At 58.1% G+C, this 13,279-nt stretch overlaps 4 protein-coding genes across 4 annotated transcripts; 3 read left to right on the top strand and 1 right to left on the bottom strand.

Annotated features, from left to right (window-relative positions):
• Positions 1-1,887: 1,887 nt before the first annotated feature.
• On the top strand, positions 1,888-3,453 carry VTJ83DRAFT_2340 (uncharacterized protein; the record flags this gene model as incomplete). Its single annotated transcript, XM_071008600.1, has 2 exons — positions 1,888-2,357; positions 2,469-3,453. 2 exons carry the CDS (start codon positions 1,888-1,890, stop codon positions 3,451-3,453), a joined length of 1,455 nt encoding a protein of 484 aa, XP_070868880.1.
• Positions 3,454-4,155: 702 nt separating this feature from the next.
• On the bottom strand, positions 4,156-8,065 carry VTJ83DRAFT_2341 (uncharacterized protein; the record flags this gene model as incomplete). The annotated part of the gene is made up of 3 exons (XM_071008601.1): positions 4,156-5,787; positions 5,840-7,825; positions 7,886-8,065. The coding sequence occupies 3 exons, from the start codon at positions 8,063-8,065 to the stop codon at positions 4,156-4,158; spliced, it is 3,798 nt and encodes a 1,265-aa protein (XP_070868881.1).
• A 1,508-nt stretch (positions 8,066-9,573) lies between these two features.
• On the top strand, positions 9,574-10,461 carry VTJ83DRAFT_2342 (uncharacterized protein; the record flags this gene model as incomplete). Its single annotated transcript, XM_071008602.1, has 3 exons — positions 9,574-9,777; positions 9,867-10,133; positions 10,279-10,461. 3 exons carry the CDS (start codon positions 9,574-9,576, stop codon positions 10,459-10,461), a joined length of 654 nt encoding a protein of 217 aa, XP_070868882.1.
• Positions 10,462-11,319: 858 nt separating this feature from the next.
• Positions 11,320-12,546, top strand: VTJ83DRAFT_2343 (uncharacterized protein; the record flags this gene model as incomplete). The annotated part of the gene is made up of 1 exon (XM_071008603.1): positions 11,320-12,546. The coding sequence occupies one exon, from the start codon at positions 11,320-11,322 to the stop codon at positions 12,544-12,546; it is 1,227 nt and encodes a 408-aa protein (XP_070868883.1).
• Positions 12,547-13,279: the final 733 nt, after the last annotated feature.

Genomic DNA, 13,279 nt, shown 5'->3' on the forward strand with positions numbered 1-13,279 from the left:
CTTTTGCTTTTTGGCATAAGCAACGACGACTCATGGACTCATGAAATGCCTGCTCCGGTGCTTGTCTTCCCCTTCTTCCTCTTTCACCTCCGTCGCAGGCGCCCTGATGTGCCAACCATTGGATTTGCCTTTCTTGTTGTTGTATTGTAATGTATATTAGCTGCCTTTTTTTTTTTTCTCTCTCCTTGAAGAAGAACGGGGGAAGGATAGCGAGGGAGGAGGGAGCGTGGTCGTGAGCATTTCCAGGCAGGCGGATCTTGGGAGGGAGGGACTCGTGGGCATTTGGGATAGGTATTAGGCATTGAAATGGCTGGGTGGAGGGATCTACATGTCGTTTTCTGTTCTTACGGGTGTCTTGTCTGGGATGATCTGGACGGGCTTGGGTAGCCAACCTAGGTCGTTGGCGGGCTGAGCCGAGACACATGATGGTTCCCTTGTTGGGCAGAGAACCACGACGACGTACACAGTATTTGGATCTGCAGAGAGATGCTAGAATACAGGGTAGATGGGTTTCCCTTGTCTTGCCTTTGGTTCTCTGGCGACGTTCTTCTTGTGTGCGTGGGACCAAGGCTGCCCGTGCTGCTGCCCCCGTGTTGGGGCTCGTTGTATAGTACACATGTTTACCCCCGGTTTCCAACCCTCCCTTCTATGATACTATTATTACTATTACATGGTGACGCTCACGACAGATGGCACGTGGACCACATGACGCCAAGCACATGAACGATGGAATTGGCCAGTCAATAACTAATACAGCTCCACTGCGCTGCGGCCCATGCTCCGAAGGCGCACAGTCTTGGTCGAGCCCCGTCGCCGCGCGGGCTCCCGTGAACGCACGCCGAACCATGGCGCGCTCATCCGCCGCCCACACGTCTCTCCGACGATGGCCCTCCACGCAGCGCAATCGCAATGCCCACAACTCCCGACTCGCCCACTCGGGTCCCGATAGCAACCGACGGTCCGGTTCTTCGCGACCGAAAAAGCAGCCCGCAACAGCCCGCAGCAGCCCGCAACAGCTCGCAACAGCTCGCAACAGCCCGCGACGGCTCGCGCAGGCATCGGATTCCATGCAGCCGGCAACGCACCGAGAATCCAGCGGATCCGGGTCGTCTCCGTTGCCGAGCCAGAGTTCCCTTCCCTCCCCCCCCTGACGCTTTTTTCCCTCTTCCCTCTTCCGCATCCTGTTCCAACGTTTCCACCCGCGCTCCCAAACAACCCCTGAACCCAACCCCTCCCCCGCATCCTGCACCGCAACCTCTTGGGGCGTCCCGGACCGGAACTGGAGGATGCGGTTGGCACCAGACCGTGCCAGGGCAACGTCGGAACGGCCCCTTCAACCGCTGCGGTTGGCTGCAATCCTCATGCAAGACCACGGCGAGAATGGCAGCTCGTCGATGCGCTCGGAACTTCGCTTGCTCGAGTGAAACCGCAGGATGACCAACCCCTCCGACAAGGTCCGTTTGCGCATCGCCATCATGAGGGAGACCGGCGCTGGGAAGCATCATGCTCCTCTCCCCCCCCGCCCCCGCCCTCGCCCTCGCCCTCCTCCCCTCCTCCCCTCCTCCCCCCTCCCCCCCGGGTATAAATCGCCATTGTAACCCACCTGCCGGTCCCGGGTTCCGGTCGCCAAACTCCACACGTACCCCGAGCTGGATCCCTCTCTTCCCCGGCGTTTACCCCACCGAATTATTCTTGTAGAGCTCCCACCGTGATTTTTGTTTTCCGCATAGTCCCCCTTGCCTGCCTGCCTGCCTGCCTGCCTGCCTGCCTGCCTCCCTCTCCGTCTTGGTCTGCGATCCCCATCGTCTTTTCTCTCGCTTCTTCCTCTCTTTCTTTCCTTGTTTTTTTTTTTTTTTTTTTCTCCCTCCTCTCGTCCAACCACCCGCCATGTCTTCCGTCGCCGAGCCCGCCGCCCCCGGGGCCCCGGTGCCCTTCGTGATCGATGGACAAAACGTCCTCCCCGAGAAGCTCTTCGACGTCGTGAGCCCCGCCACGGGCGAGGTCGTCCACCAAGCCGCCGGCGCGACCGAGGAGCACGTCCGGCTGGCCGTCGACTCGGCCGCCAAGGCCTTTGAGTCCTGGAAGGCGTCGCAGCCGCGGGCGCGCCGCGACATCCTCCTCAAGACGGCCGAGGTGATGCGCAGGAGAAAGGAGGAGCTCGGAAGCTACCTGGTGGCGGAGACGGGCGCGCCGCGGCAGTGGGCGGATTTCAACGTCGACGCGGCGGCCGAGTTCATCGTCGACGTCGCCGGCCGGATCCTGACCCTCGAGGGCTCCGTGCCGTCGACCAAGGACGAGGGGACGGGCGCGCTGATCCTCAAGGAGCCCTACGGTGTCGTGTTGGGCATTGCGCCTTGGTAGGGCTCTTTTTTTTTTTTTTTTTCCCTCTTACCATGTGAAATACAACCCCGAGCTTGACCTGACCGGCTGACCACGCCCCGGATCTTTTTGCTTTGGGTTCGTTTCAGGAACGCCCCGTACATCCTCGGCGTGCGCTCCATCCTCTTCCCGATCGCGGCCGGCAACACGGCCATCCTCAAGGGCTCGGAGCTCTGCCCGCGCACCATGTGGGGCATCGCGTCGGCGTTCCACGAGGGCGGGCTGCCGGCGGGCGTGCTGAACCTGCTCTTCCACGAGCCCGCCAACGCGCCCGCCGTCACGCAGGCCCTCATCGCCGACCCGGCCGTCAAGAAGATCAACTTCACGGGCAGCACCGCCGTCGGCCGCATCATCGGGCGGCTGGCGGGCGAGCACCTCAAGCCGGTCCTGCTCGAGCTCGGCGGCAAGGCCCCCGCCATCGTCTGGGAGGACGCCGACCTCGAGAACGCCGCCGTGCAGTGCGCCCTGGGCGCCTTCCTCAACGCCGGCCAGATCTGCATGTCGACGGAGCGCATCCTCGTGCACAAGGCCGTCAGCGCCCGCTTCGAAAAGGCGCTCGTCGGCGCCATCGAGCACATCTTTGGCCCCCAGGGGCCCGCGCCCGTGCTCATCAACGCCGCCGGCGTCGCCAAGAACCGGAAGCTGGTGCAGGACGCCGTGGCCAAGGGCGCGCGCGTCGCCTACGGCGACCCGGAGGCGGTCGAGGCCGGCGCCGGCGCGGCGCTGCGGCCCGTCGTGGTCGCCGGCGTCACCCCCGCCATGGACATCTACAAGACGGAGAGCTTCGGGCCCACCGTGTCGCTGTTCGAGATCGAGACCGAGGAGGAGGCCCTCCGCCTGGCCAACGACACCGAGTACGGCCTCAGCTCGGCCGTCTTCACCGAGGACCTGCGCCGCGGCCTGCGCCTCGCCAGGGGCATCGAGACGGGCGCCGTCCACATCAACAGCATGACGGTCCACGACGAGGGCACCCTGCCTCACGGCGGCGCCAAGGCGTCGGGCTACGGCCGCTTCAACGCCGCCCTGGGCCTCAACGAGTGGGTGAGGACCAAGTCGGTCACCTTCAAGTGGTAGAGAGCGCGCGCCGGAGCGGGAAAAAAAGTGTGGGGGAGGTGTGATGCAGCAATAGGCAAAAAAGGTCTTTTTTGTTTTGTTTTTTTTTTTTTCTTTTGTGTTGGTTACAAGTCAGGGTGGGTGTATGGTTATACCATTTCGTTTGCAGAGGTATCTAGATACATATATCGCTGGGTAGCATCCTGTATCTCTTGGTCATTGTGGCGGCTTTCTTTGAGTGAAAAAAAAAAAAAAAAAGAAAAGAAAAGCAATGCAGCGTTATCAGGTTCAAGCACGCTGCTCTTGGTACAACCACAACACCACACAACGTGGATTGCCATGATATCATTCCGTCGCTCCAGGGATTTGGCATGTTCCGTGTGCGTACGCAGTCGCTTGGGGAAGCCGTTGGGCTCTCCTTCGGACCTCCATGTCCATACCGGCGGCCGTCAAGACCGAGACGGGGATTGAGAGCGTCGGTGTCGATGTCAGATGCCTAGTTCGCCCTGGCCGTGGACATGATAGAGGGTTCCATGGCCAAAGCGCCTCTCGACGAGGCCCGCTGGTGCGACGGTTCTGCAGATGGGTTTGGAGGACAAGCTACCCTCTTCACCCCCTGTCCGAGGATTCCGTTTCTGCGTGGACACTCTTGCAAACGTGGCTGCCCAGGTCTCGTTCGTTGAAGCAAAGATATCGGAAATACATGACGCGGGAAGAGGTTCTCTAGTCAAAAGAAAACCGAAAGAACGTCACTCGCCCCAACCTATGTGCTAGGACGACCGTATTGCCACGGACCGCCACACGTGTTGCCCGGTATTCGGCCGGAAGCCAAAGGAGCCTCTTCCCATCCCTCGTCACCCACTCTTCTTCGACAAAGAGAAGACCGCTAGCGGGTTCCTGGTCCCCAGAGCCGCCTGAAGCGCCGGAGCTTATGCTGAGCAGCCCTCGGTCTGTCTCGAGATGTCGACCATCCCTAGAGAACTTTACTGCCTTGATCCGAGCGCCATATTCCAATGTTTGCCGGCACGCGCCGGTCGCTGTATCCCAGAGCCGGATCCGATTATCTGAAGCCGATACCAGCGTGTTTCCGTCCGATGAGAATGCTACTACGCTGATCCAACGGCTATGTTCCAACGTTTGCCGGCATATGCTAGTCGCTGTATCCCAGAGCTGGATCTGATCGTCTGAAGCCGATGCTAGCGTATTTCCGTCCGGTGAGAATGCGACTATATTGATCCGACAGCGATGTTCTAACGTTTGCCAGTACGCGCCAGTCGCTGTATCCCAGAGCCGGATCTGATCGTTTGAAGCCGATGCTAACGTGTTTCCGTCCGGTGAGAATACTACTACGTTGATCCAACGGTTATTTTCCAACGTTTGCCGGTATATACCAGTCGCTGTATCCCAGAGCCGGATCTGATTATCTGAAGCCGATACTACTATATTTCCGTCCGGTGAGATTATTATTATATCGATCTGACAGCTATACCTCTCGAACGTTTGCTGGTATATACTGGTTGCAGTATCCCAGAGCCGAATCGTTTTATCCCATGAACCCGATGCTAAAATTTTACCATCTGGTGAGAACGCTATTCCGGTGATAAAACTGCTATGCCCCTCAAGCGTTTGCTGGTGTATGCCGGTTGCTGTATCCCAGAGCCGAATTGTTGTATCCTCTGAACCCAATGCTAGTACTTTACCATCTGGTAAGAACGCTATTGCGGTTATAATATTGCTATGCCCTTCAAGCGTCTGCTGGTGTGTGCCGGTTGCTATATCCCAGAGCCGAATCGTTGTATCCTTTGAAGCCGATGCTAGTATTTTACCATCCGGTGAGAACGCTATTGCGGTTACAGCAGCGCTATGCCCCTCGAGCGTTTGCTGGTGTGTGCCGGTTGCTATATCCCAGAGCCGAATCGTTGTATCCTTTGAAGCCGATGCTAGTATTTTACCATCCGGTGAGAACGCTATTGCGGTTACAGCAGCGCTATGCCCCTCGAGCGTTTGCTGGTATATACCGGTTGCTGTATCCCAGAGCCGAATCGTTGTTTCCTCTGAACCTGATACTAGTGTATGGCCATCTGGTGAGAACGCTATTGCGAATACGCCACTGCTATGCCCCTCGAGCGTCTGTCGGTGTGCGTCCCAGCGGTCTTTCATGCCAGTAGCCATCTCGATACAGGGCAGCCTTTCCTTCCAATGCCGAGTTCTAGTCTCACTCATAGTCGGGCTGAAAACCAGGGCAGATCCGTATATCTGCAAAGGGCACCGCTCCATAATTGATCTGTGACTGAAGACAAATTTCTCTGCGTCTTTTAGCAGCTCAAGAAGGCAAGGGCTGATGTTTGGTTGCGACTAAATATTATTTAGTATCCCGATGCTAGTGAATACACTATGATCAACGTACCTGAGCGACGTCCAGGATCTTTCGTATCGTGAACAACCCGGTAGAAAGTTGTCCTATAAGAGACAAACTCTCAAGCCAGCGGAGAAGGTACTTATTCAGGAATCCGAACACCTTCCCGGTATCATTCATCCACTCTACCAGCAATTCAGGGTGAAGATTGCTGGGCACGGAGCAGAGATGATCGGCCCAGAAGATGCAAGAGTACCGTATTCGAGCCAGCGGATCTGGATCGGGAGGTGTCATGTTCTCTGGTAGGAAGGAGTCGACGTCGAGGTTGTACATATTGCGTCTTAGCCTTGCCGACATCTCGTCGATCGAGCGTTCGATGATCTCGCGATGCGTTGGAGCGGGCCCAGCTGGCTGAAGCCGGTGATAATTCTTTTCCAGGTAGTCTTGTGCCGACTGATGGATCAGGTTGACGGTTCCCTTGGTGATTGTGAAGAAAGAGCCGCACATTTTGACAGCTGACTCTGCGGCTTCCAGGTCTAAACCGGCGAGCACGGAAAGCTCCAGGATGGATAGCGGGCGGAAAGCAAGAGATGTGACCGCTAACACCGTCTTGCAGTCCTGAAGTTCCAGAGAATGCCGTTCCTCGATTCTGGCCATCATGTGATTGTACAGCTCTGACAGTCCAGGAGGCATCTCTTGAATAACCTTGACGGCGTGCGCTTTCGACACTGCCTCAGGGACCTTGAACGCGAGGGCTACCCATAAAAAGGTATTCTCGGCTCGTTTGCGCACTTCATGGGCTAGCTGAGCGAAGACGCTGTTGCTGTATCCTTTTGTGCGGTTCAGGATGGTGAGCTTGTGATCAATGTATGCATTGACGGGTGCTTCCAGGCGTTGCGTATCCAGCTCGACAAGGCAGTTGGGGTCCCAGTCCCGAAGCGTTGCGGCAAGGTCGACCTCTGGGCGGCTTGAAATTAGCCATTTGACATGGGGGGAGAGTGTAAGAGACGTCGAGATGAGATCGATGAGGTCCGGCCGGCCCTGCATACACTCATCGAGCGCGTCGACCGCGAGGTACACGGGCGATAACTGAGGATCCTTGAGCATGTTTCGGAGCGCCTCGGACAGGGCGAAGAAGGCGTTTTTATCCTTGAAGAGGTTGGCGCCCGACTCCTTGTACTTCTGTAGCAGGTGGCACATAAGCCGTGGCTGCTGCAGAAGGAGAAGCCATATCAAAGACCGGAGAACGGCGGTGGCGTTGTTCAAGGCTGCATCGGTGCCTTGGCAGAAGAAGAAGGACAGCCCTGGCGAGAGGGCGGCGGGTTGGTGCGAGAGTTGGCGAATAAGACCGATCATGAGCATCGTCTTTCCCGTGCCGGCGTGTCCCTTGATCCAGAGCAATCGGCGTGGCGGATAATCAAGGTCCCAGTTTGTAAACTCTGCATATTCGTTGGTGCGAAGAATCCAGTCATACGCGTCATCGAATAGCTCATCCTTAATCTTTTCGATACGCTCCATATCGTGTTGCGGATCAACGACGCGTAGGTCTCTGCGGCACTCTGTCTCGATCTGGTCCCTGGAAGCGTCTTTCTGCGACAAGATAAAGCCTCGAAGATCCTGACGGATATCGCCGAGTAGTTTCTCCAGTCCCTCGGCATGGGAAACAAGGTCCTTTAAAGAACTCCTCGTTTGTTCCTGGAAGAACTGGGTCGCGTTATTCCGAACGATAGTCTCTGCATCGGTAACCCGCTTTAGATCACCGTCCCACTCTTCTGGAATAAACAGGTTGCGAAGGAAGACAAGCCCTTGGTGACGATAGTAGGAGCAAACGCTCTTCATCTGGTACTGTAGAAGAGCTTTATAGAGCTCGGTGATCCCGTTTTCCATTTGGTCCAGCACCGTTTCGAAGTCCTCAGCGGCGACATTTTCCTTGCTCAGGAGGTGCTCGGCAAGGGCGCAGTACCATCTCATTCTGGAGATCACATAGGCGATACCAGTCAGGTTGGATGCTGTCGCCTTCGCAGGATTTTGGAGCATCTAGAGGCGTGTAAGCAGAGCCAGGCATGCAGGAGCGTTGTTCCGAGACCCGGGACTTACTTGCAGCCCAACACAAACACCGGCCCACGGGAGCGCTGCCTGCGGTACGCCTTGGATAGCCAAGTCGATGATTCCCTTGAGCGACAAGACGAAATCCGCCACGTCGCCAACCCCGCTCGTGATCTTGGAGGCTCCGGAAATTCTCGCCAGGCCTTGCTCTACCAACCTCATCATATGCATTTGTCGCTTGGCCGGATCATGGAGCTCGGCCAACAAGTCGTTGGTGTCGCCTGGGCTGGCCCCGAGACCTTTGTCAAGACATTTCACGTATGACTCGACAAGCCCTGGGTTGTCCGCTTCAAGACTGTCGTACGCAGCGTTCCACAGCGTCTCGGACTTGGACAGGATAGGAATCGGTAGCTCTACGACTTCGGTTGGCGGTGGTTGAGGGGGAGGTTCACCGGGCAGAAGAGGAGGCGGTGTTTGCGATGTTGCAGCAGCCAGGACGGGGGAGGGAGGAATGTACGAGTCTGTTACAACCAAGGAAGACGCTTTCGATCCGTGTTGCGCATCTCCTTGGTTGGATGAGCCAACGGCAGCTGGAGAAGGTTGGTGATGAGAAGCTGTTTCACGCAGCGCAGAGTCTCAACATATCCGTCGTCGGCGTAGGAGACGGAGCCGGCGAAGCTCTCCGGCGATGCCTGGAAAGCTTTTCGCGAAGTCTCTTCATGATTCTAGGCCCCAACGGAGGAGCAAAAACCCTCGCTCTGGACCATACGCTTGTTGGAATATGTTCGGTTTGTTGCTCGCCGCCCTGGCGGGGTTCCGGCGGCAGCGTACCTCACGATGGTCAGAGCAGCGAGGATGGTCAGGGGAGCGAGGATGGGAAGTTGGCAGCAGCGTTCCGCAGCATCTTATGCGGGGCTGGGCCAAAAAAGCCTCAGTTGGGCTGCAACGCGGTGGCTAAGACTGTTGGACTCAATGCTGGACGCCCTCGGGCGGGTGGCGTTGTGGCAGTGCAGCTGCACGAACAGCAGCAAGATACCTCCTCTTTCGGTCGAGGCACCGGTGAGGAGTCGCTGTGAGGTGATTCCAGCCAACCTGGATAGGTACCGAGTGTTCCGTCATTCCAGGGGCTGGGAGGCGTGTACGTTGTCCGTTTCAGAAGCATGGAGCTATACACATTCCAGGCTCCATCCTCAAGCCAGGCTGTTACTCTGCGAGATTCCGCACCCTTTGTACAGGTCCTCCGTCGCTGGAGATGGCTCTGTGTTTTCTACCCAGCAGCGGCTTATGGCGGCGGTGTCTGTGCAAGACCTGTGAGGTTCATACAAAAGAAGATGACTTTCATGCGCAAAATAGGACGGGTATTTTGTATAAGAAGGAGATATGTATCATATGGGCCAGACAACCTGACCAAACCACCATGAGATCTAGAGAATCACCTGGTGCAAGTCGAGCCGCCTGAACCCGAGGTCTTTCTTGCGGAACGGCAAACTGAAAGGGCTATCTCGTAGGTAGCCTTGTCCTGGACTCCTGCGTCTATCACCGCATGCAGTGATAGTGTTCCCTATCATTCCGACGCTCCCCCCCACTTTCATCCACCCCTCGCCGCCAATGAGAAAAAAAGACGGTTGAACTATTTCCATGCCACTCCTCCTCTGTGAATCTCAACGCGGCTCTTGAAGTGGTCACTTGGCATCCTCCCCTCTCTACAGCCTCCTTCCACTCCTCCAGCAAGCCCAACCATGGCCGAGACAGGGGGAAACGAACTGGGTACCCCGTCCTACTGGGACAAGCACTACTCGGACTCCGACGGCGCCACCCCAGCCCACGAATGGCTCAAGTCCTTCTCCGAGCTTGAGACCTTTTTGGAGCGCACCCTCTTCACCGCACCGGGGCTGGCGCCGTCGGACAGCCCCAGTGTCCTCCATCTCGGATCCGGCGACAGCGTGGGTTGACCCTTGGCCTCGGCGGCACACGAGATGAGATTCCAGTCCGGGACCTAGCTAAACCCACCCCTCCCCGGTCTCTCCTCCAGCAAATCCCTCTCGAACTCGCCTCCCGCGGCTATACCCGTCAGCTCTGCGTCGACTTCTCGCCCGCCGTGGTCAAGATGATGACGGACCGCCACGCGTCCGTCCCGGGCATCGAGTGGCGTCTCATGGACGTGCGCGATATGAATAGCATCCCCGACGCCTCGGTCGACGTTGCTTTTGACAAGAGCACCCTCGACGTCATGATCCACGGCAGCCCCTGGAATCCGCCCCAGGACGTCAAGGACAACACGTCCGGTTACCTTAGAGAAGTACTTGCTTGACTCTTCCCCCCCCCCCCCCCTCGATGCCCCTCCTCGTGCGTGAGGGGGTGAAGCGAGTTTGGTCTTGAACATGGCATACTAACCACTCGGCACACCGTTCTTTTCCTTTCCTTCCCCTCCTCCCCTGAGAAAGGTCCACAGAGTTCTCAAAGACAACGGCCGCTTCCTTTGCCTGACCTTCCGCCAGCCGCACTTTGTGAAGCCCCTCCTCAACCCGGAGGGTCTCTGGGATCTGGACATGCAGGTGCTGGGCGATGCTGGGGCCTTCGAATACTACGGCTACTTGATCCGCAAGGCACCCAGGGCTTGTAGATAGAACCCTGGTTCCTGGCTCGAGACAGAAGAAGAAGAAGAAGAAGAAGAAGAAGAAAAAGAAATAACAATAACTAACAATGATCCATGGATGGTTCAACATATGGCATGTTCTCGGGACGACCTAGCACCGACGGTGGCCCGGAGCCCAAGGCAAGCTCTCGAGAGACATGTCAGGTGAAAGACAGGCGTCTGGATTCCATGACTTCCACCATGCAAGCGTCCAACGTTGACTATGTATGTAAGGTACCTAGGTATCCAGCTGGTGTAATGAAGGCGCCTATCCAAATAGAGTCCTCCGATATAGGTAGGTAGGTAACCATCTCTCACAATAACCTGTCACCATAAATCTCTGAAATGCATATTTCTCTCTCCATCCTCCTCACCCCCCCAACACGAAGAGTCAATGGACATTGTCATTGTCGTTGTCGTTGTCATTGTCACATCTACCTTGTCTTCCAGTGCCTCGAGGGGCCCGCTGACACTGACATCACCCCATCCGGCCCCACCTTGCCCCACTTTCACCTTTTTCGGTGGACTTCACCGTTCACCACCGTCCAACGCGGGTCAGCTCGTGGCCGACGCGTCTTACACGACGTCGCCTTGCTTGAAGATATCGCATGTGGTGGTATCACTCACCCTACGCCTCCCAACGCATTTATTCTTTTCCATCTATTGTTCTTGTCACCCGACGCAACCTCCTCATAATTTGTACAAGATTGAGCGAGCAATGGAGGCCGGCCCGCATATCCACAAAGCGACAGAACTATAACTTTGGGCACAAAGTTCCCAATCAGGACCATCGCCTCGCCTCTCTCCTCCTCCTCCTCCTCCACCTCCTTTCCCGTCCCTTGTAATCATAATGTTACGTCGCCTGCCTACCGTCATCTCCCTCACCCCCGAGGACATTGCCGACTATGAGGATCGTGCTGCCGAGCGCGCCCGCGCTGCTGAACTCGAGGCCCGCCAGCACGCCGCCGACGCTCGCGCCCGCGCCCGCACTGGTCTAGGACGAGCCTCGTTAAGCAGCGCTGCCGCTCTCCACAGAGCCGCCCTCGTAGCCGAGACCCCGACCACCGGCTACGGCAACAGCCACGGCCACAGCCCCATCGACTACCACGACCACCAGATGCCCTCCAGCCCGCCCGAGCACCACTTCACCGACGACGACGACGACGACGACGACGACGACGACGACGACGACGACCATGACCACGGCCCAGGCCTCGACGATGACGACGTTGATGATGAATCCGAGGTCGAAACCTCGTACTATGCCAGGGCTCAGTCACAAGCTGCCAGGGTGGTCAGCTTCGGCCGCGGCCAGATCTCACCTCCAGCCCCGCCCCACCTGTACCATCGTCACGCCGCAGGCCTAGACGACGAGGAGGAAGCGGATGCGGAGCAGGAAGGAGAGGATCCAGATCTCAGAGAAGAAGAAGAGGAGGAGGAGGAGGAGGAGCACGAGGAGGAGCCCCAAGAAACCTACCACCGACCCCCCGCCGCGGGCACCCGCCACGCCCGCCACGCCCGCCAGGCCAGCCATCCCACCGAAACACCCCCCAACCCGCGCGACGCACGCCATCACGGCTCCCACCACCCGCTCAACCACCAGCCACCTCCCCTCCAGCGCCGATCCACCCGCGAACGCACCGCCGACCGCGACCAAGCCACCCCGCCCGTCCGCGAAACCCGGCACCGCCGCGCCGCGGCTTCCACATCCAGCAACCCCGACCCCTCGGCGGCCGACCAAGGCCACGACCAAGATCAGGAACCCGACCTTCCCCAGCCCCCGCCCGCCCCGGCGCGCAACACCCGCCTGCGCGGCCGCGCCCACTCGGCGCGACGAGGAGCCGCCGCGGCGGACAGCTCTCCCCCGCCGCCACCGGCCCCCGCCCGAGAAACCCGCCAGCGCGAACCACGCCGCGCTGCCGCCGCGACAGCGACGCCCGTCGCGGACGCGCCCCGCCCCCGCCCCCGCCGGTGCGGGAAACCCGCTTCCGCCACCAAGCCGCGCCGCCGCCGCCACCCTCCTCGGCCACCTTGGCGCCAGCGTCTTCGATGCCAACGTCAGCGGCGGCGGCGGTGACTCCGGAGGCGAGGACGCAGCGGAGCAGAGATGAGAGGATCGGGGTTGCAGCGCCGAGGCGGGGGAGGGGGGCTCATCAGTGATGGGGAAGGAGGGAGGGGTACGTGGTCGAGGCGCCAAGAGGAGATGGGATGGGATGAGAGATGGTTTTACGAGGTAGGGAGCGGTTGGATGAGGATCACGAGACACATGATGACGATGGCCATGAGGTGTACATAGAGGAACGACGGATAGCGGTGTAGAAATGAGCATGTCCGGGACCATGAATGAATGGCCATCTTGGCTTGAGGAAGAAAAGCCGGAACCAAATTTCAAAGCATCATCATCATCACGATGTGCCTGCTCGTGCTCCCGCTGCTTGCTGACCAGGCTGGATCCCATATCTCATGCTTTTTTCTCTTGTTGGATTCTCATGCTTAATCTCGGGGAAAACCGCAGATACCTTCCAAAGCAAGCAGGTTCTCCTAGTTTCGCTCGCTCTCCTTCGGACGCAAACGACACCTCATCCATCTTGGTGTCGTTGGGATCCAGCATCCTGAAAGCAAACGCTCCATATCACCAACCCACCAACACCAACCAACAGAACCGCATGTCCTCCCACCAGAACAACGCACCCGTTCTCCCAGGAAGTATCATCAAAAAAAAAAAAAAACCCTCCCGCTCCTCCTCTAGGCGCCGGAGTTCTGTATGTCGCACGCAAGCAGGAAACGGGAAACAAGAGACCAAGTCTCCA

This window comes from Remersonia thermophila, chromosome 2, assembly GCF_042764415.1.
Source record: "Remersonia thermophila strain ATCC 22073 chromosome 2, whole genome shotgun sequence".
NCBI classification, from domain to species: Eukaryota; Fungi; Ascomycota; class Sordariomycetes; order Sordariales; family Chaetomiaceae; genus Remersonia; species Remersonia thermophila.